At 30.5% G+C, this 26,051-nt stretch overlaps 2 protein-coding genes and 1 long non-coding RNA gene across 3 annotated transcripts; 2 read left to right on the top strand and 1 right to left on the bottom strand.

Moving 5' to 3' along the window:
- The first annotated feature begins 336 nt into the window (after nucleotides 1–336).
- On the top strand, nucleotides 337–3,581 carry LOC101497429 (uncharacterized). The gene is made up of 4 exons (XM_004502995.4): nucleotides 337–1,080; nucleotides 1,238–1,381; nucleotides 1,654–2,086; nucleotides 2,517–3,581. Exons 1-4 carry the CDS (start codon nucleotides 729–731, stop codon nucleotides 3,319–3,321), a joined length of 1,734 nt encoding a protein of 577 aa, XP_004503052.1. The 5' UTR covers nucleotides 337–728; the 3' UTR covers nucleotides 3,322–3,581.
- Nucleotides 3,582–13,195: 9,614 nt separating this feature from the next.
- LOC101497760 (probable LRR receptor-like serine/threonine-protein kinase At3g47570) lies at nucleotides 13,196–14,697 on the bottom strand. The gene is made up of 2 exons (XM_027335139.2): nucleotides 13,875–14,697; nucleotides 13,196–13,656 (listed from the first exon to the last, which is right to left on the bottom strand). Exons 1-2 carry the CDS (start codon nucleotides 14,182–14,184, stop codon nucleotides 13,232–13,234), a joined length of 735 nt encoding a protein of 244 aa, XP_027190940.1. The 5' UTR covers nucleotides 14,185–14,697; the 3' UTR covers nucleotides 13,196–13,231.
- Nucleotides 14,698–17,050: 2,353 nt separating this feature from the next.
- Nucleotides 17,051–21,444, top strand: LOC140920590 (uncharacterized). Its single transcript, XR_012163311.1, has 2 exons — nucleotides 17,051–18,758; nucleotides 19,183–21,444. It is a non-coding gene; the product is annotated as an uncharacterized lncRNA (long non-coding RNA).
- The last annotated feature ends 4,607 nt before the right edge of the window (nucleotides 21,445–26,051 follow it).

A 26,051-nucleotide genomic window follows, 5' to 3' on the forward strand; every position in this document is an offset into this window, starting at 1 on the left:
TGTTGTTCTGTTTTTATGGATCCGTTGTCGTTTTAAAAAGATTTGTATAAATCTTTTTAAAATAGTATTCTATAATACTAACTACATATAATCTTTTTTTGAGAACCTTATCAATAAAGTAAAATTATTTATCTGCTAATAAATTTATTATTGTTTTTCTTTAGATAGATTACAAGCCAACAAAATTATTATTTAAAATTAAAATTCAAAAATTCAGATATAAAAAAAAAAAATTAAAATTATTACTGTTGTGTAGAGTTTCAACCTTACTTGTAAATCTATAAAAAAAACCTCTATATGTATAGAAAGTGATAGATACCATAATAATGTGATAGAAAGAGTAAAAGGAAAGAAACAAGAAAGGGGTCACTCACTCACACTCACCTTTTTACTAATTTGTCTTCTTATGTGCTGTTGCGAATGTTGGAAGCATGGAAGCAAATCAAAGGCCAAGAATGGCGGCAACCATACCTCCCCCCTCTTAAATCTCTTTCTCTCTATTCAACCTCTTTCCTTCAATCTTTTGTATCATTTCACTACTACTACTACTTATATTTAATATACACATCAATTCAAATGCCATTATAAAACTTCACTGTCTTCGATACCTTGAAAAAGTTAAAGTTTGTTTTTCATAACAAACAATTCAACGGTGAACTTGTTTTTCCATTTTTCACAAAATTGAAGTTCGCTTTCATTTCATTTTAAATTTAATTTTCGTATCAGTGATGAGTGAGTTTCGCGTTCAAGACAAAGAACCTAGTAGTAGTACAAAAAAACCCACTACCACCAACAACAACATTGTTGTTGGATCGGTTTTTAAGGTGGAGAGTTTTGAAGGATCCCCTAATAAGATGATGATGATGCAGCATCATAATGATAATCATCACCATCACCACCGTTCATCCTTTCATAATGATGATTCAAGTGTTGCTGGTCCCACAATGCCTTTTAGTGACGGTTATTCTTCTCTCAGTGCTGCTACCATTGACGGTGTATCTTTAAATTTGCAACCTTTTCACAGCATTTCTTCTTATAATAATATTACCTCGGCTACTACAACAACCCTCGAAACCCCAGGTTAATTTGTGTTTTCTTTTTGTTTTTGTTTTTTTTTTTACTGTTTTAGAAAGAAAAAAAATGTATAGTGAAGTTAATAGTGTGGTCAGAAGAGAGGTAAAAAAAATGTTCTGTACAAATTTCTGAAACATGCTTTTGTGTTTGTTTGTGGTCACAGGTGAAATGGGGGCGGTTTATCCTTTCACAATTGCACAATGGAACGAACTTGAAAGACAAGCTATGATTTATAAGTACTTGATGGCTTCTCTTCCTATTCCTTCTGATCTCCTCTCATTCATGCCTACTTCTTCTCACTCTTCATGTATGAGCCTTTTCAATCTTCTTATACTATATTATTACTTTATCAATTTCATTTCATAACATAATAAAACATACAAAACAAAACGTCCCATTAACTTTTTCTGCTTTTATAAGTCAAAAGTTTGTAACTTTATTACTTTGCCTGCTACTACCCTCTTCTTCTATTTACCTTTTGTCATTCAATCAATGTGTGACCTTTTTTCATGATGTGTTGCTATCTCTCACTATATCTTGAAATTTACACTTTTTAAAAAACAAAATTATTTGAAGCAGCTAATGGTGGTGGTTTCAATATGAAGTCATCAAGTAGTAGCAACACTGATCTAGAACCAGGTAGGTGTAGAAGAACAGATGGTAAAAAATGGAGATGTTCTAGAGATGTTGCTCCTAATCACAAGTATTGTGAACGACATATGCATAGAGGCCGTCCCCGTTCAAGAAAGCCTGTGGAACTTCACACCAATTATGATAACAACAACAACAACAATAGTCATCAAATCAAGAAGGCTCGCCATGATTCTAATCCTTTTCATCTGCCTGATGTTACTTTGGCTATTCCCAACTCAACTACAAGAAAATATGGATCTTCATCACATTCTCTTGCTTCTAATACCTTTCACCCTTATCTCCAATCTTCACTTTCTCTTGATAATAATAGCTTTGGTGTCAAAACTTCAAGTTTTGTTTCTTCAAGTAAACGACCAAGGTGAGTTTGAATCTGGATTTTACTATGTCTTAATTTGTTTTGGTTTGGTTTATCTGATTTTTACATTCTTTCTTTCATGTTTTCACCATCTTCAATTCATCTCTTTCTTTTAGTCTTTACTCTCAAGACTCTAAACTTTTGTCTCTTAAGCCTCTGGTTCCAAGAAAAAATGCATGATAATCTAAAGTTTGACAGAGAAGACTAATCAAATAGGATTCAAATCAGGGTTCGAACTCGAGTTCTCATAAACTCGCCTTTCACCAAGCTCTTTAACCACTTGATCCGAGACATTTTGTTCTGAAGTCTAAACTCTAAAACAAAAGAAAAGCAACATAATAAAGCTTGAATTTTTCCTCTAAGAAAAATGCTTTTGTTTGATATTATGGACGTTTTCTATTATGTTATTGATTTGGTGAATTGTTTTATGAAGGGGTTTGGGGTGGATGCTAAATGGAGATACAATTTCTCTTGCTGTTTGTGACTCAGGATGGCAGCCTCTGATGCATAACAAAATTGGAATGACAACTGAAAGTTCCTATCATAATAACAACACTGAGTCTCATTATCTGAATTCATTTCCACTATATAATAATAATAATAATACTTCTGAACTGACTCAACAACAAAAACCACTTCCTCTCTTCCTTAATCCTCTTGTTGTTCCAACGCAAACTCTCCAATCTGAGAAACCAAGAGGTTTCACTTTATTTGATGCTTGGCCTAACACAGAAACATTGGAAACCAACACCAACAACAACAATGCTTCTTCATCAATAGGTAAACTATCCCTTACATCTCTTGATATATCAATGGGAGGTTGTGTTATGAGTGAAGAAAATCAAGAAATGAGTACTATTGATATGGGTTTAGGCCTCATGGAAGAACCTAATGAAAACACAAGCAATGATGATGATGGTAATAAAATAGCACTTTCAAATTGGCTTAACCAAGAAACTTGGGTAGGTTCAAATTCAATACTTGGAGGTCCACTAGCTGAAGTTTTAAGGCCAAGCACAGTTACTACCATGAGTGATCCAACAACAAACTCAAATCCATCTTCACCAGCTACAAAACTTGTTGAATCAAGTGGCACTTTAGGAACTGCAAATGCAATGGTTTCTTCATCTCCATCTGGTGTTTTGCAAAACAAAACACTTGCTTCCTTTTCTGATAGCAGTGGTAACAGTAGTCCAACGGTTGCTTCATCAAGGACGAAATTGTCCAAGTTCAATTAAATTTCATATGTAAATTAATGTTTCTTAAGTCTTTATTTAACATGTAATAATGTTCTGTTATGTAATATTATTTAGCTTGCATATTAATTTATCAACTCAACTATGCGGTATAGTCTATCTTACTAGAAAAACAGTGAGGAAGAAGGTGTGTTTCTGTCTTATGTGAACAGGAGTCTTTGCTAATAAATGTCTTAGGGTTGTTTGTGTGTGGTCCTGACCCAAGTTGTTGTCTTATAATAATAAGATATTTTATTATTTAACTTTGACTATGGCAACCATGGACATATATGTTCATTTTGTTCTGATCTATATTCCCAACAATATGCATCTTGTAGATATTTTGTGGATGCAATTATCTATTGATTTGATATTTTATTATTTTTTAATTTGTTAAGAAAATAAATAAAATAATATATAATTGCATCTCAGAATGCGTTTAGAGAAAATTTAATGATAGCATTTTTGCTCTACGAATTTCTAAACGAAAAAGATTTTTGATATATTAGTTATAAAGTAAGGGATTTTGAAATCTTCTAAAAGGAGATATAATTAAAAAAAATCAGCAATATCAAGTATTACACGAACACAAGTAACCTATTAATTTTAATTTAGCATATACACTCATCTTATCGCTCCAAAGAAAGTAAGCTTCAAAATTACTTATACTGTTTGAACGTTTTTTGTACAACAATATAAATGGGAGTAATGAATGTCATGTGGGCGAAAATTGAATTATAATATCAATATGATATTTGTTTTTCTTTAGCAAAAGAATTACACTCATATTATTGGTGTTGGGTGTGTGGCAATGAGACTAATTTCTGGATAGAGACTTCTGCAAATAATTAACATGGAAGGTACATAACTGGAGCCAACCTGATTTTGATATTACAATATAAAACAGGCATTAAGGAGACACGCATCACTCGTTCTGAAACATTGTGAGTACAATCCTAGCTCTTGTTGTAACGACAAAAATCTTTCTAGTATAGACGAATGGATAGCCCTCAACATGTATGTGTGGTTGGGGTGAGGTGAGGTGAGGTGGTGGGGTTTGAATTAAGTCCATGATTAATAATTATGTATAAAGTTGTTGTATACTACATACACCATCAATCACTTTTATACATAATATAATAGATCCTGTGAGATATTTTCTTGTCGGTTTCCTTGATAACACATTAACAAAATATTGTCTTAATCTTTTTTTATATTATATTTTTATCAAGAAATCGGGAGAAAGGAAACAAAAAAGTAAACGTGTATATTCTAAATGTAAGATCAGGTTCAAAAATGTTTAATAATCTTGATGTCTATTCATGTCCAACCTACAAGGTATATCCACAATTAAGTCATTGTAGGCCCAATTATTCAACTCATAAATTCTACTACTTTTGTTAATTTTTAAGTGTTCTTTTAATGTTATTTACACATACTAAAAAACCAATAAATTTTAGTATGTTTATTATCTTATTTTACAGATTTGAGATATTTATGACAAAACAATAGTTAATAAAATAAGTAACAAATAATTTCTAAAAAATAACACTTAAAAGAAAATAGAAGAGTACTCATTTTGTTTTTAAATATAAACAATATCGTGTATATTTAATTTAAATTTAGACTAAATTTATTTATTTTCTTTTACTTATATTTGAAATCAAATAAATATCATTTTACATTGAAAGTTAACATTTTTTTATTTGATGCCGCATTACACCATATTTTATCACTTTTTATGTGTTTCTTCTTTGTCTTTTGATCCATTCATATGCTATGAAATAGCCAAGGATATTTTTTACTTTATATATTTATTTCTCGGCATAAATATTTAAATATTTTTGATAAAACACTAATTAATACTATTTTGAAAATGAAAAATAATAAGAAATAAAAAACTAATAAAAAGTGACACTTAAAAATTGACGAAGGTATAGCATTTTACATTAACACTTTTTTTCTTTGGTGTCACAGTACTATGTTGTCTCACTTCTTTTATTTGTGTCTCCTTAATCTATCGATTAATTCATCTATTATGAAATACATATCCTCCAAAATAGGAGAACAATTACTATCAAACACGTAACACACTTGTTACTCTTAAAATATTTTCGAGTACATATTTTAAAACTATTTGATTTTTTTTTATTGTACACGCTTGAGATATATATTATTGATATGATAAAGAGTGACTCAATATATTTTCATTAGATTGAGATATAAATTAGACAATGAGAATGTTACATTTCTAAAACTTTCTTTTCTTACATTTTTTTAAAGTATTTATTGCTAAATTACAATATTCATTTTTTTTTATAGTTTTGACCGCTATATTTTAAAAGAAAACAACCGTTCTTTTTTTTAATTTGTTGTGTTTTTTATAGTGTAATTTTGATTTATTTGTAAGATATATATTATTTTTAATGTCTATCATAATATTTTGAACAACCAGAGTCATCGGACCATATTTGATAATTCACTTGAAATATATTTTACAATATATAGGGTTTGTAAGCTTAAATTATTTTAAAAAATAACATGTATATGTTGAGGCAAAATTCCAAATTAATATTTTAATGTAAATAAATAAAGGTTAATTAAGACTCTAATTATGATTCTAAAAGATGTGTTAATTTAACATGTGTTTTTGAGTGTAACAATTCAAGATATGTACTAAGCAATGCAAGCAAAATCAATTTAAGGAAAAAGCAAAAAATGAACAAACATAGCCAAAAATGTTCTTGACAATATTATGAAAAATCAAGAACGTTCACGTTTTTCATTTTCATTAAGCAAGTTTAGATCGTCTGCTAATGTAAGGAAATCTTCTGCAAATTACAAATGCATTTCCAATACATATACAAGGAATATACAACTCTCACATCAGTAAAATAAACACTCCAAAAGACCAAAAGTTAAAAGACATGACTCGAAACAAAAGTGACAATGATCATTCTCCAACATATTAACATAAGTCTCCAGAATGTTAACATCATTCTCCAACATGTTACAATTAATCTGTAGCATGCGAACATCATTTTCCAGCATGTTAACATCAATCTCCAGAATGTTAACATCATTCTTTAGCATGTTACAATTAATCTCCAGCATGCTAACATCATTCTCCAGTATGTGCACATCATTCTCTAGCCTGTTTACACGAATCAAAGATATTCTTGATCTGAATATATTAATCACATCTTTGAGATGCCTGTGCACATATACAAATGACCATAAATTACAGTCAACTAATTAGTGTCCAACATAAATATAAGTAAACAATTAGTGTGTTAACCTGTGTGTCACAAGGAGTGTAAATTTCGAATATATAATACTGAGTTTTTTTTTTCTTTCAAATACTTCTATTTAAATTTTTCCATGAAAAAAGTCAAATAATAACCATTGAAATCTAAAAGAAAGTATATAATTTAGTAAAAAACAAGAAGTATATGGTTCGTAAAAAATAGAAAAAACGTATAACCATCAATTTTTGTGGTTAAGATAAAATCTTTTTATATTAAAAGAAAATCAAATAATGGTAATTCAGTAATAGACAGAGACCCAACGTTTCACTAAAATAAAAGTCCACACGAGGATAGGGTTTATAAACACCCCACATTTCATGAATGACAATTCTGATTGAAATTGCATGAATGTTGTTGTTACACATTGTGTTTTATTCTGAGACTTTCTTTGAATCTATATTTTGAAAGACAAATTTGTTAGCTTGCTAGGCAATTTTGGAATTTTAATTTCAATATATTTGCATCTATTCTTGTTGGAAAACCCTCGATTTTAAAATTTTCATTACAATAAATTTTGCACCATCTAGTTTATAATTGGGTTACCCATTTTCTCATTTTTGATTATTCATTCTTCAATTAAAAAAAAAACAAAAGAGACCCTTGGATATTCTAAGTCCGAATCATTGTGAGATGAAATCTTTTTTCAAGGGCTGGAATACATGACCCATTAAACCCTAACCTGCATGAATGATTTTGTCCTGCATTGTGTGCTATTTTCGAAGACTCTGTTTGCATCAATGTTTTACCGTAGACAAAAAATTTGTCATTCCATCATATCTCATTATTGATTAGTCAAGAACATTCAATCTTCTGTTTGAGAAAATTAAAGAACCCTAATTGAGCAAATGTGCTTTGTCCCAAGACCATGTTTGGTATCAATATTTAGAAAGACAGATTTTGGCGCTAAGTTTGGAATTTTCGTTCGGTCATATTTGCATTGTTACCATACCCATTTTTCTCATTCTTGATTATTCAAGAAATTGGATCTTCTGCTCGAGAAAATAAATAAAAGAACATTGAGAAAACATTTGCTGTCTCAAGACCGTACCAAGATTTTGAAAGAAACTTTTTATGTTTGTTATGATAATGGAGTTATGCACAATTTTAGAATTTTCATTCCAACAAGGTTGCAGTATCTGATTTATAATTGAAATTCCCATTTTATCATTCTTGATTATTCAAGAACAATCAATCTTTTTTTTTTTTACTCAAAGAACCTTCAATCCTATGCTCAGAACAAAAGAACCTGTGGAGTCTTTTTTTCAAAAAAGGAGTAGAAAATATGATCCTTGTAAGTCCTAACACAAATGATGGAATTGATGGATATACTTTATAAATTTTGCAAGTGATGGATGTCTCAGTGACCATAAAGCAAAAATGCATTATGAATTATTTATTCATAATGAAAGAAATGAAAGTTTGGTTTGTGAATTGATAAGTGAAATGAAATCTTATTTTATTATCTAAAAGAGGGGTGGTAATATACACAATCCAATAACCCCAATTTTGAATTCAAGTTGGATATACTTTGTTCCATGATTTTTGTAATGGATGATGCCTTCACGTGAAATCTAGTTGTTGCCCGAATGAAATTTTAATATGAACATTTATTCATAATAATGTAAAATATGGATAGATAATTTGATATTTGTGCTTTCACGACCCTATCCCTTTGCAACTGCAATATGAAGTGGTTTTGCATATGAATACTCTATGAGTTGGGACCACTATTTGGTGGATTCAATCAACAGTTAACTTTTTTCTTAGTGCGTGTTTTGATTGACTGTATGCTAGCTTACTCTTATGACAGTTGTATTTTTGGTTTTATGTATCTAGTTGGTTGATGCATGAGAATTGAACTGCATAATCTACTTATAAATGTGTTCACTACTTAGTTCTAACTTTTCTAATCATGGTTGGACATGAAGGATCAGCCTACCTGTTATTGTTGGATTGTCTTGGCTGGTATTTGGACTGTATAAAATATTCTTAGTCGAATCATAAAAGGAGCTATGTTTGGTGTTGAGCGGAACGGGGCAGTGCCGCCATAGAGTGGAAAACATGATATGATGGAGTATCTGTTAATGTTTTTTTTACTGCAACACCTATTATGAAAATCGGATAAAATGAGGGGTTTATTGGTGGAAAAGATGGTGTGAGTGTGATTGATGGATAAAATTTGGTAGGTCCTGGTGTACAATCAGATATCACTAAGTTTGTGTTGATACTTGTAAGTGCAAGTCTTGTATTTAGTAACTAAATACAAGTGAGCTTTTATGAGGTATATGTGGGTACAACAACTGCAATTAGAGAATGGATTGTGTAAGTGTTACATAATTTGATTATGCAGTATATAAACTTGTTGTGATGAGAGTTCTTTCGAAAGAAGAAAAGGAAAATAAGAGCTTATTCTAGAAATTCAGTCTCTTATGAGCTTTGGCTGAGTTTACTTTACTAAATTTTGGAACATCACATGAAAGTTCTTGGAATTGTTATCTTGTAGTTAATTGTATAATTACTGGAAAGATTCACGATCTTTTATTAGCTTGGGTTTTTGAATATATGTACCTTTTTTTGACTGATTCCATCTCTCAAATTTAAGATAGAGGTGTATACTAATTTATTTAAATCACAATGTCAACTTTGTTTGCATAGCTTGGACATGAGAATGTGACTATATACTATATTTAGTATAGTTCAAACATGGTTGCATTATTTAGATTCACATAATAGCACCTTCTTATATATAGAGGAGCTTTGTTAAACAGTAGCACAGTAGGGATACAAACTAGGGAACAAATGTGAATTACATCAGAATTGCAGGTCCTACTGCTTGGATGTAGAACTCACAAATTGAAGAATGAAGTATGCAGCTCTAGTAACAACATATGTCTGGATCCGAACACGGGCTTGACAGTTGCTGTTTTTATGGTGCTGTTATTTTTCTACAATAAATGAAAAACCAAGGCACCAAGATTGTTAATCAGGTGAAGGCAATTAAGGACAATTTACTTAATACGCCAGAGGAATCAATTTACTTAATTTGTGTAGGCGGGTGTGGTGTATTAGAATCTGTGGATCATTTATTTTTCAGGTGTCATTCCTTTGCTAAGATATGGGGAGAGTTGATTAACTGGCTGGGAATTTTTGAAGTTTTTGGAAGTGGTGGTTTAGACCACTTGATTCAGTTTCAAGGACTGTCGGCTGGTGGGAATATGATGCAGAGGGGAAATATTTTGATTTTGGGTGCTTTGATTTAAAGACACTTTTGTAACATGCAAAGTATTTCTTTCTTGGGTGTGCATGTCTTATGCATTCTCAATCATATTAATGAATTTTGTTGTTTAATTTTTTTTTACTATATTAAAAAGTGTTTGGAATCCCAGATCTTGGTTGCTCGTACATGTGAAATCTTCGAATGTTAGAGTTATCCTCATTGTGTTTTCTAATGAGCAATTTATGTCTTTTATTATTCAGGTTCATATTAACCAAATTGTGCAGTGTTCTCATTTGTTAGCCTGGTAACTTGGTACTTCGGCTTGTATGTACTGATATAGCTTAATGTCAGGTTTTAATTTGATTTTTGTGTTTTGGAAGAATGTATATTATGGAAATTTTCAAGAACTTTGAACATGTTGTCAAATTTATTACTAGAAGGATTTTAAATTATGTAAACCATTCAATTGTTGTCGAATTAGACATTCACCTGCTGGGACTTTAAGGGAGATTGCACTGGTGTATTTGTATAATGATTGTAGTGGTGTGTTTTTCTCTATGCTATTACACTTGCTGTCAATTACCTCAAGCCTTGACCGATTCATGATGCTGTTATACAAATACAATTCTGTAATTAGTTGGAACAAGAGGACCTAATGACTATGTGATGTGTTGGGAAGATTTGGGGCTTACTGCAGTTTATTTTGGCTGCTAAGTTAGAGAAGGATGACTCTAGCTTTCTGTCTTCTAACAACTCAGCTCATTTCCTTTCATTTTCTCTGCATAATGAGGTTTGTGTGTGACTTGATTTTCTGTTTGTAAAGACCAAATTCAAGTATCGTAGCCAACAGTGGAAGTTACATGCTTTGATTTTGTGTATCTAAGATTTGTTATGCTCAATTAATAATGCACCGTATACATATATACATACATACATATATACTGCATAAATATGATTATGTTGGTTGCTGAATGATGAAAGGTTCTGTTATAATATGCTTTGAATGGTTGTTTGGATGTTGATCAATTACATGAGAATTATAAATAGGGAAAGTGGTACTTGATGGCATGTAGGTTTGATTTTGGAAGGGGCTATAAGGATTAGCACCTCCTACTTTAATTGGTTTATGCTCTAATTTAGTTACAAGCTATTAGCTAGACCTATTTATACTAGAGTGCTAAACTCTTTGATCATACTAGGTGGATGTAACTGACTGCTGACTCAGCAGTCAGTTGGTTATATTGTTAGGACTAATGCTAAAAATTTGTTTGGCCACAAAGGGTTGTTTCTATCATTTACTCTATTACTTATATTGGACGAGACATGGTCTGAAAATGTGTTTAAAGGGAGAAATTCTCACCTTACAAACCGATTTTGTAGGTGGTGTTTGGTTCAACACAAATCCTAAGAAGTCCTATCCAAAAGCACACTATTTTTGTATTTTGGAGACTGTAAAAGAAGCCATCTAAATCAAATTTGTCAATTATATAGGGAGGCACAACCCTAGAAATGAAATCCCCATAACTTAGGGTTTGAGAAAAATTATACTATGAATCTACTTCATTTAAGAAATTAAATCATACCTCAGAAATAAGTAGAAAATAGAATAAATCAATACATCCTTTGTATGAAAAATGATGAATTTTCTATGTCGTGTAATAAGTCTAAAAATTAGTCATTTCAAAAATGACACGTGGTTTTGACCATCAATGAAGTATATGGATCATTAGTTAACAAAACTACAAGTGATGATGCAAGATGACTTATAATTTAAACACCTTAACCCTTACATTTTGTTTCCTCTACAATACAAATATTATTAGTTTATAAAATCATAGGTGATGATGGAAGATGACTTAGAATTTAAACACCTTAAACCTCACATTTTGTTTTCTCTACTATACAAATATTTTATACTTAAATATGTTGTGTAATAAGTGTCAGTTAAAAGTCTTACATTACTTATAAAAGTGAAAGTTGAGCAACATATAAGTGAAAAGATTCATAAATCTGATGCCTTAAGATTTTGAGTAAATATATAGTATCCAACTCACTTTTATGATTGTTTTTGGCTCAATATGATGATTCCCTAACTCCCTTCATGACCCAACAATATATGAGTATTAGCAACTTTGGGACACAATGGATCAATTGGAGATCAAATTGCCTGATATTAAAACTACCTAAAAGATAGACCAAAAATGATTGAACAAGAGTCAATCTGCTGTTATAACATTTTTAAATACTTAACAAAAGTTGTACAACAAATCTCATGTACCAAATTGTGTAAAAAAGCAAGTTCAAAATGTGATAAATTTCAAACGAAATTAAAGTTTAAATTCATGACTTAAAGGTTTAAATGAGTGGGTTAAATGTTAAACCTCAAATTTGGCTTAGAAGTTAAACTTCAACAACAATCTTTATACAATATGAGATATTAATTTAAATCCTAAATTTGGCTTAGAAATTAAACTTCGACAACAATCTTTATACAATATGTGATATTAAACTCGGATGCAAGTAGAGGAACCAATGTAAACATTAAAAACTCATAATCGCCTAATAAGAGGTATAATAGTGCTACTCTCAAACTAGAAGAGATTTTTAAAATAAAAATTTCCCATGATTAAAAATTATAAATAAAAAACTAACCCAAATAGTTTATTATAATTTGAATTAGCCTCAAAAGTGAAAAATACAAATCAAATAGCTTAAACATGAACTATCATTAAAAAGTACGGTTAGAATTTAAATCTAACTTTAGAGTTATGGAACTTGATTTGAACTCGAGAAGTGCGAAGGAAATTGATATTTCAAGTGAGAGATAGGGACAAATTTGGAATTTGCTATAAGTAACATTTAATAAACGTGAAAATTATTAGTGTTTCGAATTATATTTTAGCTTATATTCATAAAATATATGTGAAAAAAAATGTATACTTACATTTCAGTGGAATTTGATCCATATAAAGGCATAGATAAGTGAGTTTAGGTATGAAACTCAAATGTGCTAAGCATTTGAATTTAAAACTTCTACAGTTTTAGCTTTAGATTGGTAAAATTGATTAGGAAAACTAAGGACCAAAATAAGGTTAGATTACTCCTTGAAATCAAAAGTGAAAGTTTAAGGGGGCTATATGGTTATCAGGCTACTAAGTGCTTGAATCATATGCTTTTGGTATCTAAAATGGGGCTTCATTTATTTTCTTATCGGTAAGCTATTAGCATGTATATTTACATGCTCAACCATGACAAAATTAGCAGAGGAATAAAATTATTTTATTTGTCATTTTAAATACATTTCATAACTATTTTTATATTCCTATTCATCATATAGATTGCACCAGTAAGTACAAACTACACACATATAACAGACATGAGACCAACATCACAAGTCTAGGATAAACTGCTTAATTCCATGCAATATCGTTAAGGCTTCTCGCATGGTCCATCGATCTTTGGGATGATGTGCTATACATGACAAGCCAACTCTCATTGCACCAGCTATGCACTCCTCAACTTTGTGCATCAAATGTGTGTTACCATTAGGTCCATTGCTATAGCTGTTGTCGCCAGACCCATCGCTACGACAATCACTGCTGAAATCCTGTTTTGAATATTCATAATAATGTTTAATAAGCCTTTGATCAACAACATTCATTAATTGCTTCTCATCCATGTCTGAAACAAATTTGTTCATGCTTTCTTTGAACATTTCATCTGTTGGTTTTTTCGCTATGAGCATCTCTGGAAGTAGGATTCCAAAACTATACACATCGCCACATGTTGAAGCCTTGCCACCTAAACCATATTCTGAAACATGCCACACCAATATTAGATAGCTATAAATGTATACACAACACACACACACACACACACACATATATAGAAACATGCCACACCAATATTAGATAGCTATAAATGTATACACAACAGACATATATATATATACATACATAGTTTTGCATAAAAAGAAGGTAAAAATAGTACTAATCAAAGTAGAATACTTATTAGTAAGTTATAATAAGTACCTGGTGCAATATAGCCGATTGATCCCTTCAGTTCCAGGGTGCTACTATGTTTCTCTTCTGGATTTTGAGAGAGAAACCTTGCTAATCCAAAATCTGCCACATGTGCAACCATATCTTCATCTAGTAGGACATTAGCAGGTTTCAGATCACAATGGACTATTGGTGGATCACAGTCATGGTGCAAGTAGTCCATGGCAGATGCAACATCAATGGCAATGTTTAACCTTTGCAACAAGGTTAGCAAAGATCCCGACTCGAGATCGTTCGGGTATAAACTCGTCTCTAAATTACCATTAGGCATGAATTGCATAACAAGGGCCTTAAAATCATCTCCTTTATAATCAGTGCTGGAGCAAGAAGTGATCACCTTAACGAGATTCCGATGCCTAACATTTTTCAAAGTTTCACATTCTGCAGTAAAACTGTTAGATGCTTTGCATTGTTTCAGGTCCAAAACTGTTAGATGCTTTGCATTCTGCAGTAAAACATTTTTCGGAAAGGCGTTGCCAAAATTTTGCAGCAACTCGCCTGAGAGATTGTTGTTAGTGAGGGATAAAAAGACTAAAGAAGAGAGGTTGAAGAAGATAGAAGTAGGAATCTTTCCAGTGAAATTGTTCACTGAGAGTTGAAGTTGTGAAAGATTGTGAAGATTTCCTAATTCACTTGGAATCTCACCCAGAAACTGGTTGCTAGCCAAGGCAAGATTTTTGAGAGAAAGGAGATTGCCAAATGTTGAAGGGATTTTACCTGTGAGACTATTGACAGAAAAGTCTAAACTTTGTAGACGATGGAGTTGTCCCAATTGTTGTGGAAGTGTACCAGTGAGATTATAGTGGTATTTATCATATTTTATAATAATAATAATAATAATAATAATAATAATAATAATAATAATAATAATAATAATAATAATAATAATAATAATAATAATAATAATAATAATAATAATAATAGATGATGATGATGATGATGATGATGATGATGATGATGATGATGATGATGATGATGATGATGATGATGATGATGATGATGATGATGATGATGATGATGATGATGATGATGATGATGATGATGATGATGATGATGATGATGATGATGTAATATCATCATATTATTAATTTTTTTTTAATTATAGTTTTAAATAGATCGAATTATTAGGCCAAAATAACTTTTTAGGTGGTGTAAAATGTGACATTTTTACACTTAAATAAACTTCTAAAAAAATGACAGAGTTAATGTATGCTTATCCACATTGTTCGTATTGGAACAGTCTATTCTATTTTCACTTTAATCGGTAGCCTTCTTTATTTTATTTTATGATTTTTGTATGAATTTTTAATTTAGTCTTTTTTACTTTAGAGGTGTTTGAGCTATTTGAGGAATTTTAAATATTTTTTTTAATTGAAAAAATTTGTAACCGAGTCATTAAAATTATTGATAATTTTTAATTATATCATTGAACTGAAACAATATTTAATTGAGTTTATGAATTTATTATTAGGGAGATTTATATAGACACTTAAAAATTAATATGTTCTTGTACTATTAAATTAAATTATCAATAGTTATATGACATATTATCTATGAATTAGTTTGACTATATGTTAAATTTAAAATAATCAAATTTTTAATTTTTATTTTGTTGATCTATTTTGAAATGACTTTTTTTTTTATGATTTTAATTAAAATTAAAATTTCAATTATAGAAACAAGTTATTTGATTATTGAAATCAAAATTAAATAGATAAATGTACTAAATAAAAACTCTTAATTTAGTCAATTTTAAGAGATAAATAATAATGTCCACATGCACAAATATTATTTCTATGAATGAGTTTGACTATATGTTAAATTTAAAATAATCAAATTTTTAATTTTTATTTTGTTGATTTATTTTAAAATGCATTTTATTTAATGATTTTAATTAAAATTAAAATTTTAATTATAAAAACAAATTATTTGATTATTGAAATCAAAGTTTAAATAAATAAATGTACTAAATAAAAATTATTAATTTAGTAAATTTTAAAAGATACAATAACAATGTCCACATGCACAAATTAAAAAAAAAATAAAAAAATTCAAAATACTTTTAGAACCAATACACACTCTTTTGATAACAACGAATAACTTGTTTTATTAAGTTCCTCGTAAACTTACAAAAATTATCTCCAATCAGATCCTTAAATTTTTTATTAATTCCCTCTACATAAGACAAATTATTTTAAGAACTCAATGGCAAATTACTTAAAAATATTTGTTTGACTAATTATTTAAGAATTTAACCAACAATTCTTTGGTTTGGATATAACCATTTGTTTTTTTTTATTTGAAAAATTTAGTTTTTTTTTTTATATAACCATTTGTTAGAAAAGGGTTGTTGGATTTCCTACCCCTCAACTAGATGTATACCTTTCAAATTATTAAAAATCCAAAATTATTCCTTTAATTTTTATTTAGTAAATAGTAAAAAAAAGAAATTACTCTAAAATCTGACATCCTCAACCAAATACCTGGTAAGTAAAATTCTGATCAAATTTTTGAATCACAAAAAGCTGTTGTATCATGGGCAAGAGAGATTGACCGAAAAAATCGAGTAACTATTATTGTTACTCGCTCTGGTCCTCACTGAAAAAATAGAATGAAAAAATATAAATTTTTTTTTATAAAAAAACATTGTTCGAGAAAATTAGATGAGAAAAGAAAATTCCAGTGAACTTCTCGAAAATTTGAAATTTCCAGTAGTTATGAGTCAATATTAAAAATTTCAAAAAATGAAATTTCCACGAGTTTTATCTAAAAATTTAACATTTTCAGTATTAAAAACAAACTATCGAAAATTTCAAATTTTCGAATGAAACTCCCGAAAATTTCAGATGAAATTTCCGATATTGAAAATGACTATCGAAAATTTAGTTCTTTCTAAAATTTTCGATGAAGAAATACAAATTTTGAAAGTATAATGATGCTTTTTAATTTTTACGGTTTATTTAATGCTATTTTAGATATTTCAAACTTAATTTTTTTAAATGAGGGGGTATAGAGTTAATTGTGGGGTAGGAAATTCAATTTTCTTGAATAATCATAACTCGGTAGTGGGCCTACACCCAACGATCCACTAAAATAACAAAGCCCAACATTATAGGCTTTATAAACAACACATACATACCTTTTTCTCATTAAGTTTTAGTTAACGATGCCTTGTTGGTTAGTTTCAATTTCAATGGCAGGTTCTTTTTCTTCAAGAAAATATTGAAAACACATCAGATTTCTCATCTAACTTGTGTGAACGTTGTTGTCCCGCACTGGGTTCTCTGTTGCAAGACTATGTTTCCATCAATGTTTTTCGCTTGCTAGGGTAACTTTAAAAATTTCATTTCAATATGTTTGCATTCATACACGTTGGGAAACCCATTTTTCTCACTCTTGATTATTCAAGAATGTTCAATCTTCTGCTTGAGAAAAAAAACCCTTAATTGAGGGAACATGTTCTGTCTGGAAACCCTATTTGGTACAAAGGTTTTGAAAGACACTTTTTACGTTTGTTACGATAATGGATTTTGGTATTTCATTTCAATTTTTTTTGCCTCTTTTTGGTTTATAATTGGGTTGCCCATTTTCTCATTCTTGATTATTCAAGAACTTTCAATCTTCTGCTTAAAAAAAAAAGAGATCCTTCTTGTTTTGTAAATCAAAATTTAACAGGGTATACAAACCCTAAAAGATCGTAAATCAATGCAAGTTGAAATCTTTTTTCGAAAAGACTGGAATACATGACCCATAACCCGAACGTTTTTGTTCCGCATTGGTTGTTTTGTTTGAACGCTATATTGCATCAATTTTTGAAACACTTCTTTTTCGTTAGTTATGGTAAATTTGGACTTTTCATTGCAAAGTATTTGGATTCAGACCTGTTGGGATACAAATTTTCTCATTCTTGATTAGTCAAGAAGATTCAATCCTCTGCTTGAGAAAAAAAAACTTAATTGAGCAAAATAAGTTCTGGAACAAGACCCTATTCGGTACCAATATTCTGAAAGGAATTTTTTTTCCGCTTGATGTGGTAAATTAGGAATTTTCATTCCAACATATTTTACATTGATAGCTCTTTTGGGAACGAGATTATCTCATTCTTGAATTATTCAAGAACATTCAATTTTCTGCATTAGAAATAAAAGAACATTAATTGAGCAAAATTGTTATGTCCCAAGACCCTATTTGATTCCAAGATTTAGAAATAAACTTTTTATGTTGCTGATGATGGAGTTTTGAACAATTTTGGAATTTTAATTCCAAAAAGTTTCCCCCTTTAATTGAGATACCGATTTTTTTCATTCTTGATTATTCAAGAACTGTCAATCTTGCCTAAATAAAAAAGAATCTTCAATCTTCAGCTTAAAAAAAGAGAACCTTAAATTTTGTAAATCAAAATTTGTAAGGGTATACAAACTCTACAAGATTATGAGTCTACAAGATGGAGTCTATTTTAAAAAAGTGGGTGGAATATATGACATAGTAACACCTCACTCAGTGGCAGGAATGGAAGGATATATTTTGTTTCTTAAATTTTGAAAGGGATGAATGCCTCAACCGTAGAGAAAAGTTCATAATCTAAGGAATGCAAGTTTGGTTTGTGAATTGAGAAGTGAAATAAAATGTTATTTCATTATCTAAGATGGGGTGGTATGCATGGGTTTAATAACCCCAAGTTTATATATGTTATTCCATGATTTTTGTAAGGGATTGAATTCCTCGATGGCTCAAAAATGATGCAGATGCCTTAATGTGAAAGCTAGTTGTTGCCTTAAGCATAGATGGATAATTTGATATGTTGTGCTTTGATGATCTTAGTCCCTTTGCAACTGCAATATGAGGTGACTGGAGGTATGCTAGCTCTTAGCCTTATGACAAAGTTATATTTCTCGTGTTATGTAGCTAGTTGGTTTACGCATGGGAATTGGAGGATTAGCCTATCTATTATTGTTGGATTGTTTTGGCTGGTATTTGGGTAGTATAAATATTCTCTCAGTGGAATCACAAAGGGAACTATGTTTGGTGTTGAGTGGATGGGATAATGACTGTACTAGTGTGTTTTTCTTTATGCGATGTAATTACACTTGCTACCAATTACCTCAAGCGCTGGCCAATTCACGATGCTGTTGTACAACAGCAGTTCTATAATTTGTTGGAAAAAGAGGACCTTTATGACCTTGATCATGAAGAGGACATATTAACACCCTTTTTATGATTTTTTTTGTTTGTATGAAATTAATCAACGGTTAAGTAATTGGTATTTGGCTATTTGCAGAAGACGCTGTAAGGCATTGTTAGCAATATTATAGAAGTAGAATTAGATGAGACCAGGTGAAGAAAGAGAAGAATAACTCTAGCCTTCTATCTTCTAACAACTCAACTCATTAGATGCAAGTCTTAAATTTAGTAACTGAATACAAGTGAGCTCTTATAAGTTATAAGTGGGTACATACAACAATTGCAATTGGAGAATTGATTATGTAAGTGTTACAACCTCTCAATTATGCAACATATGAACTTGTTGTGATGGCAGTTCTTTTGGACAATTATTCCTATGTATAGCATAAATGTTTCTTGCATATGTACATTCTTGTATTCAGTTTGCAATTTCAGTCCCAAATCATCTCAGTTTGCGATTTCTGTTCTTGTTTTGGTCATTTTGTTCTCTGCTCCACGGTAAGCCGTAAATTCCATCTAAAAAATGATTGCTTACTGTGACTATTGCTGGTCCATTTTGTTGTTGAATCTAGTTGGTGTAATAATAACTATACAGAGCTATCATTTTTTAGGAACATTCTTGTTGTATGTTAGTTAGTGTGACACATATGGTTTGTTTAGTCCTTTTTGAATTTTCATTAAGGATTTTTTAGAGATTTTTTATAAACATCACATGATAATTATGGATAGTTTGCTCAAAATACTAAACAAGCTTCAATTTTTACACCCACTTCATGGTTATTCAGAAAAATAGGGCAATTTTCACCCTCCTATAAGTTGCAAAACTGAACTTAGATTTGGTTCAAATAAACCATTTTTGAAGTGGGGTAAATGTGTTTGTGGTTTGAGGGCTAGTAGCAGGTACCCTTTTGGAGCTTGTTCCTGAATTTCAGACGATAATTTGGATTTTGAACTTCCTAGTAGCAGTATTAGATAGAAATTGCCCCAAATTTTTTCTCTTCATCATCTACATTTGTTCTATATTGAATGCAAATTGAATTTTTTTAATTATATTTTGCTTAGGTTCAGCTCCTCCTGCACATGAGACTGAATTTTTAATATATTTTGCTATTTCATGCGGTTATAGATTCATTTTCTATTTTTAATTGCTATTGTATGATTGTGCATCCCATTTGAATCCACCATATCCATATATGAAATTAGTTCATTCTTCATTGAGCGTTCATATGCTTGATCTCTTATTAAAAGATAGTTTTGTCAATTATGTGAAACTGAAAATTGTCTAAGAATGTTTGAGTCTTAAATGAAAAAAATATGAATTTCGATTAAAATCAGTTTAAAAAAAATGTATTTGAAAATTGATTTTTGTCAAAAATCGGATTATAATGCTTAAAAATGGTTATGGATATAACCAGTTTTGTAAAATATATCCAATTATATGAATTGATTGTAAAAATAGGTTATGATATATGGTTTTTATATGAATTTGGATTGAATATGTGGATGTGTCTATGAGTAATCATATATATACTGTGACTTTTGTGGCCATGCTTGACACTCTTTGTGATAAGTCGTGACATTTTTAGAAGTGTTAGATGTAGTTCTTACTATCTTTAATTTGTAGATATAGCATATTCTTAGTTTTAGAAACACTTTTAGAAGTGTTATATGTAATTCTTACTATCTTTAATTTGTAGATATAGCATATTCTTAGTTTTAGAATATTCTTTAATTAGTCTGGGTTAACTTTGCTAAATTTTAGAGCATAGTATAGAAGTTTTTATCTGTAGTTAGTTGTATAATTACCAGAAAACTTTACATTCTTATTCTTTTATTAGCTTGGATTTTGATTGTTTCACTTTTTTTTTTAACGATGTCATCTCTAAAACTTAAGATAGAGGTGCATATTAATTCTTTTGAGATAGAATTCTCTAGTGATCAACAATTCAATCTTTTATTTTTATTAAAATTGTTTGTGTTGGCTTTATGAGCTCAAACATGGTTTGATTCTTAGCATACATATTCTTATATATATAGGAACTTAGTTCAACAGAGTACATTAGGGATATAAACTAGATAACAATAAGAGGTTCTAGGAACTTTCTCGAGGAGAGAATCTCAACAATTAAGGGTTGATTTGTTTACCATGCATCGATTTTAGGTGGAAAGGAAATGCAGGAACAAGTTCACTTAATTTTTATTTACGATAATTCTATGAATTCATATCATACCATATAGGGGTAGGAATAAGTTAGGATGTCTTTTAGGGATCTATGGTCTGACCTATTTTATGAAAAGGTTAGATTCATACTTTTTTTAAAGTCTATTAATTTAAATAGACCAAGTTCATGCATATAAATTTGTTTTTATGGGTTCATTTTGTATTTATTTTTTTGGAAGGTTATTGCATACTTGCAAGCTTTAATTTTATTATATTTGGTTATATATAAAGGTCTAGTTTAGCCTATATAAAATATACGACATAAATGCTTTAATGTGAAATAGGTTTTTAGGCTAGATCACACTTTTAAAAAAGGCTAAATCAGACCGGAAAAAAAACCTATGATAGACCATAGGTCAGGTTTAGACAAAAAAAAATTAATCGTAAGTCAGACTCATACCTTTCAAAGCCTTATTTGGCCTATTCCCACCCCTAACCACAAGCCATACAATATAAATATTGAAAGATATTGCACCATTTAGGAATAATTAGAACATACACTAAATTTAATTCTCCCCTTTAAGCTAAAGCGTACTATGTGTCTCGTTTGATTTGTCGGAGAAAAATAAGTTGTCACTAATTTTATTTTTTTTAAAAGAGGAAATTAGATAAAATCTAAAATGAAGATCTTGAACCATAATTATTATATTTTTTTATTTCATTTTTTTTATATATATTTACTTATTTTATAAAAAAAATTAAAACAATAGTTGACAAAATTAGGTGTTAACAGTAGCCCCTATTTACTTGAGAATCAAAGTAGAGGATAAGAAAGATGACAACTCTAATTTTGTTTGAAAAGAATTTTTATAGGAGGGTGCGAGTCATTTTCCCGACTTCGAGATGCGAGTCGTTTTCCTGACTTCAAGATGCGGGTTGTTATCTAAATTTCAGATGCAATTCGTTTTCCCAGCTTCAATACGCGGATTGTTATCTCGGCTTTGAGTACGAGTCATTTTCCCTACTTTAAGATGCATGTCATTTTATTGACATCGGGTGCGAGTCGTTTTCTCGGCTTTAAGATACGATTTGTTTTCTCGACTTTAGGTGGGAGTTGTTTTCCCGACTTCAAGAAGCAAATCGTTTTCTCAACTTTTGGTGCAAGTCATTTTCTCAGCTTTAGGTTGAGTTGTTTTCCTGACTTTAAGATGCAGGTCATTTTATCGGCTTCAGGTGCGAGTCCTTTTCCCAACTTCAAGATGCGGGTCATTTTATCAGCTTCAGGTGCGAGTCGTTTTTCTAGCTTCAAAATGTGGGTCGTTTACTCGGCTTCGGGTGCGAGTCATTTTCTCGACTTCAGGTGCGATTCGTTTTCTCGACTTCATGATGGGGGTTGTTTTCTGAGATTTAGGTGCATGTCGTTTTCTCTGTTTCGGATGCGAGTCGTTTTCTTGACTTTAAGATGCAATTCGTTTCTCAGCTTTAAATTTATGAAATGTCATGAATGAATGAATAACTATGTTGGCTTTTATTATTATTTTTTATTAGACACGATCGTTGAAATCATGGATGAGAAAGACACGTATACGTTTTTCTTGAACTTGATATCTTTGATCCCTTTTTTTTTTTGTTGAAGAATTACTCTTGTGATCTTAAGTTAGATCTCATGTTGTTGTTTGCCTTCTACTGTAAACAACTTCTACCATATTCAACTCTATCTCAATTCATTATATCGAGGCGTGATTTATGTTTTACCTTCCAGTACATGATAATCAAAAGATGTATTTGAAAAAGAGGGTTAAATCATAAAACAAGATGACAAAAGCATATATTAATACATTGAAGCTTAATATTTGTCATAAAAAAAGGTTAAATTAAAATAAAAATAAAAAAAATGGATGGAAAACTCGACTTGATTACTAGTAATTCAAAAGTAGATTGTATTAATTTCTCGTGACATAGTTTGATCCGTATTGTTGATCAAGTCATTTTGTTTAGCTTATCTTTCTCGAGTATGTATTCTTTGTTGTTGTTGTTATTGTTTTCTCCTAGGTCGCCCTTTCAAGTTTTCAACCTTACAGGTATTTATATCCAAATTTTTGTCTAGGTCGCCATTTCAGATTTTCAGTCTAGTGCATATTTATTATTCTTTTTGTATTATAATTTTTGCCTTGGTTCCTTTTTCAAGTTTTCAACTTAATAGATATTTATTATTATTTTTTGTATTCTAATTTTTGTCTAGGTCGTCCTTTCAGGTTTTCAATCTAGCGGATATTTATTATTATTTTTTACCTAGTTTTTGCCTAGGTCGTCCTTTAAAGTTTTCAACCTATCACATTGTAATTTTTTGTACCCTAACTTTTACCTAGGTTGCCCTATCAGGGTTTCAATCTAGCGGATAGTTATTATTGATTTTTGTACCCTAATTTTTTGCATAGGTCGCTCTTTTTCAGGTTTTCAACCTAATGGATATTTTTATTTTTATTTTTTGGTATCCTAATTTTTGCTTAGGTTGCCTTTTCAGGTTTTCAATCTAGCGAATATTTTATTTAAATATGATACTTCTTTACCGCATATGAGTTTACATGGAGCCCTAAATCTTTTTCGTCCATATTCTTGAGGATCAAAGCTCCACTTGAGGAAGCTTTTCTTCACGACATATGGGCCCTCATAGTTATGGGTCAATTTCCCACGATAATCTTTTTGAATGGGTAAAATCTTTTTTAGCACCAAGTCTCCTTCCCAAAATTATTGATGATGTATTTTCTTGTTGTACACTCTTTTTAGTATTTCCTTGTATAATTGCCCATGACATAAGGCTGCCAACCTTTTTTCTTCAAGTAAATTCAATTGATCAAAATAGATTTGCACCCATTCGGACTCCTCTATAGTTTGACTTCCATTAATACTTTTAGGAAAAATATTTCTACTTCAATGGGTAGCATAACCTTCATCCCATATACAAGGGAAAAAAGGGTTGCCCCAATTGAAGTGTGCATCGAAGTATGTTACCCGTGTAAGGCAAACGACAACATCTCATGTCAATCTGTGTATGTTACAACCATTTTCTTTATGATTTTTTTAATGTTTGTATTTGTTGCTTCGATTGTGCCATTCATTTTTTGTCTGTACGGGGATGAGTTGTGGTGTTGAATGTTAAAGGCGGCACACAATTCATCCATCATTTTGTTATTCATATTTTTGGCATTGTCAGTAATAATCTTGTTTGGTAGGCCATGAAGACATATTAAATAATTTTTTTATAAATTTGTCTACCACATTTTTGGTTACGTTGGCATATGAAACGACCTCTACCCATTTAGCAAAGTAATCAATTGTCACCAAGATGAAGCAATGTCCATTTGAAACTTTCAGTTCGACCATTTCTATGACGTTTATGCCTCACATCGAGAACGACCAAATCGTTGTAAGGTTGTTCAGGGGCATTTGTGGGGTATGAATATTGTCAACCTATATTTTTGACACTTATGACATTTCTTGCCATAATTAAAGCAATCTTTTTCTAGGGTGAGCCAATAATACCTGGCTTGAAGAATCTTTCTAGACATGGCGAACATGTTTGTTCATATGGATCCCATAAGTGCCATTGTGGATATCTTGTAGAATTTCTTTTATCTCATTGACATTGATGTTGGTTGGTAGGACCTCGTAATAATCGGAATATATCAGAATGTATCAGTTCTTTATGAAATTAAATCAATTTCATACACACAGCGGAAATTAAATTGTGGCATACAAGATTAGCAAGGTCTGTTAGATTGATATGAGATTAACCAAGATGCATACAAGTCAAATTATCAGATTAAACAATATTACTTATCACAGAATATGTTTAACATGCATCTAATATTAATCACATATACAAATATATCAAGATAGAAAATTAAAGGAGTTAAGGGTTAGAGAAGATTGCACCAAGAATTTATACTGGTTCAGTTGTCAACTTGACAACCTACATCCAGTCCTGAAAATCCAAACGGATTTCAGATTTTCTTCTCCAATAGAAAGAATCAATTACAGATTGTCCAATTTCCTCCCCGAAACCTATCTATCTTAATGATCTCTTTCCTATTGATCACCCTCTGATCCTTGTAGATACTCAGCAATCTAACACAAAATCAAAGTCCGACTCTTTCTTGTTGAGCACTCTCACCCAAGAAAGTAGCCACCAGTTTCTAGCTGGCTTTTCTGGCTTTCGTTTTTGTTTCAAAGAATTATTACAAACAGAATTAAGGAAGAACAAAAAAGTAGTCTTCAATCTTGGTCAATGTGGCTTCTCACAATTCTGGATATTCAAAGATTGTTTATGAGAACCCTTGTCTTTCAAGATCACTTTTCCAGCTATCTTTTTGATTGTTGATAATCTTCTTTTTCTTTGATCTGAAAAAGTAATCTCAGTGTATTAACCAAGTGTTATTGAGAGTTCTTTTGTATATCAAGAATATTCAAAGTGTATTTCAGATTATTATCATAATTTGAAAGAATGATTGAAGACAGTTTATATAGTTTCTGAAAAACATATTAATCAATCGATTTACCAATCGATTTCGTAAAGTGATAAACCAGTCTAATCGATTTGCCAATCGATTATCGTGTGTCTTGTTTTTCTTGAATCTTGAAACTATATAAGCCAATCGATTTACCAATCGATTCTTTAAACAACATTTCTCAGTAATTATGTTAAGACTGATATGAATCGATTTCGTAATCGATTGCAGATGTTATGTTCAAACTGAAACACATATCAATCGATTCCATAATCAATTTATCAAGTCTTCATAATC

Source organism: Cicer arietinum, chromosome 5, assembly GCF_000331145.2.
Source record: "Cicer arietinum cultivar CDC Frontier isolate Library 1 chromosome 5, Cicar.CDCFrontier_v2.0, whole genome shotgun sequence".
NCBI classification, from domain to species: Eukaryota; Viridiplantae; Streptophyta; class Magnoliopsida; order Fabales; family Fabaceae; genus Cicer; species Cicer arietinum.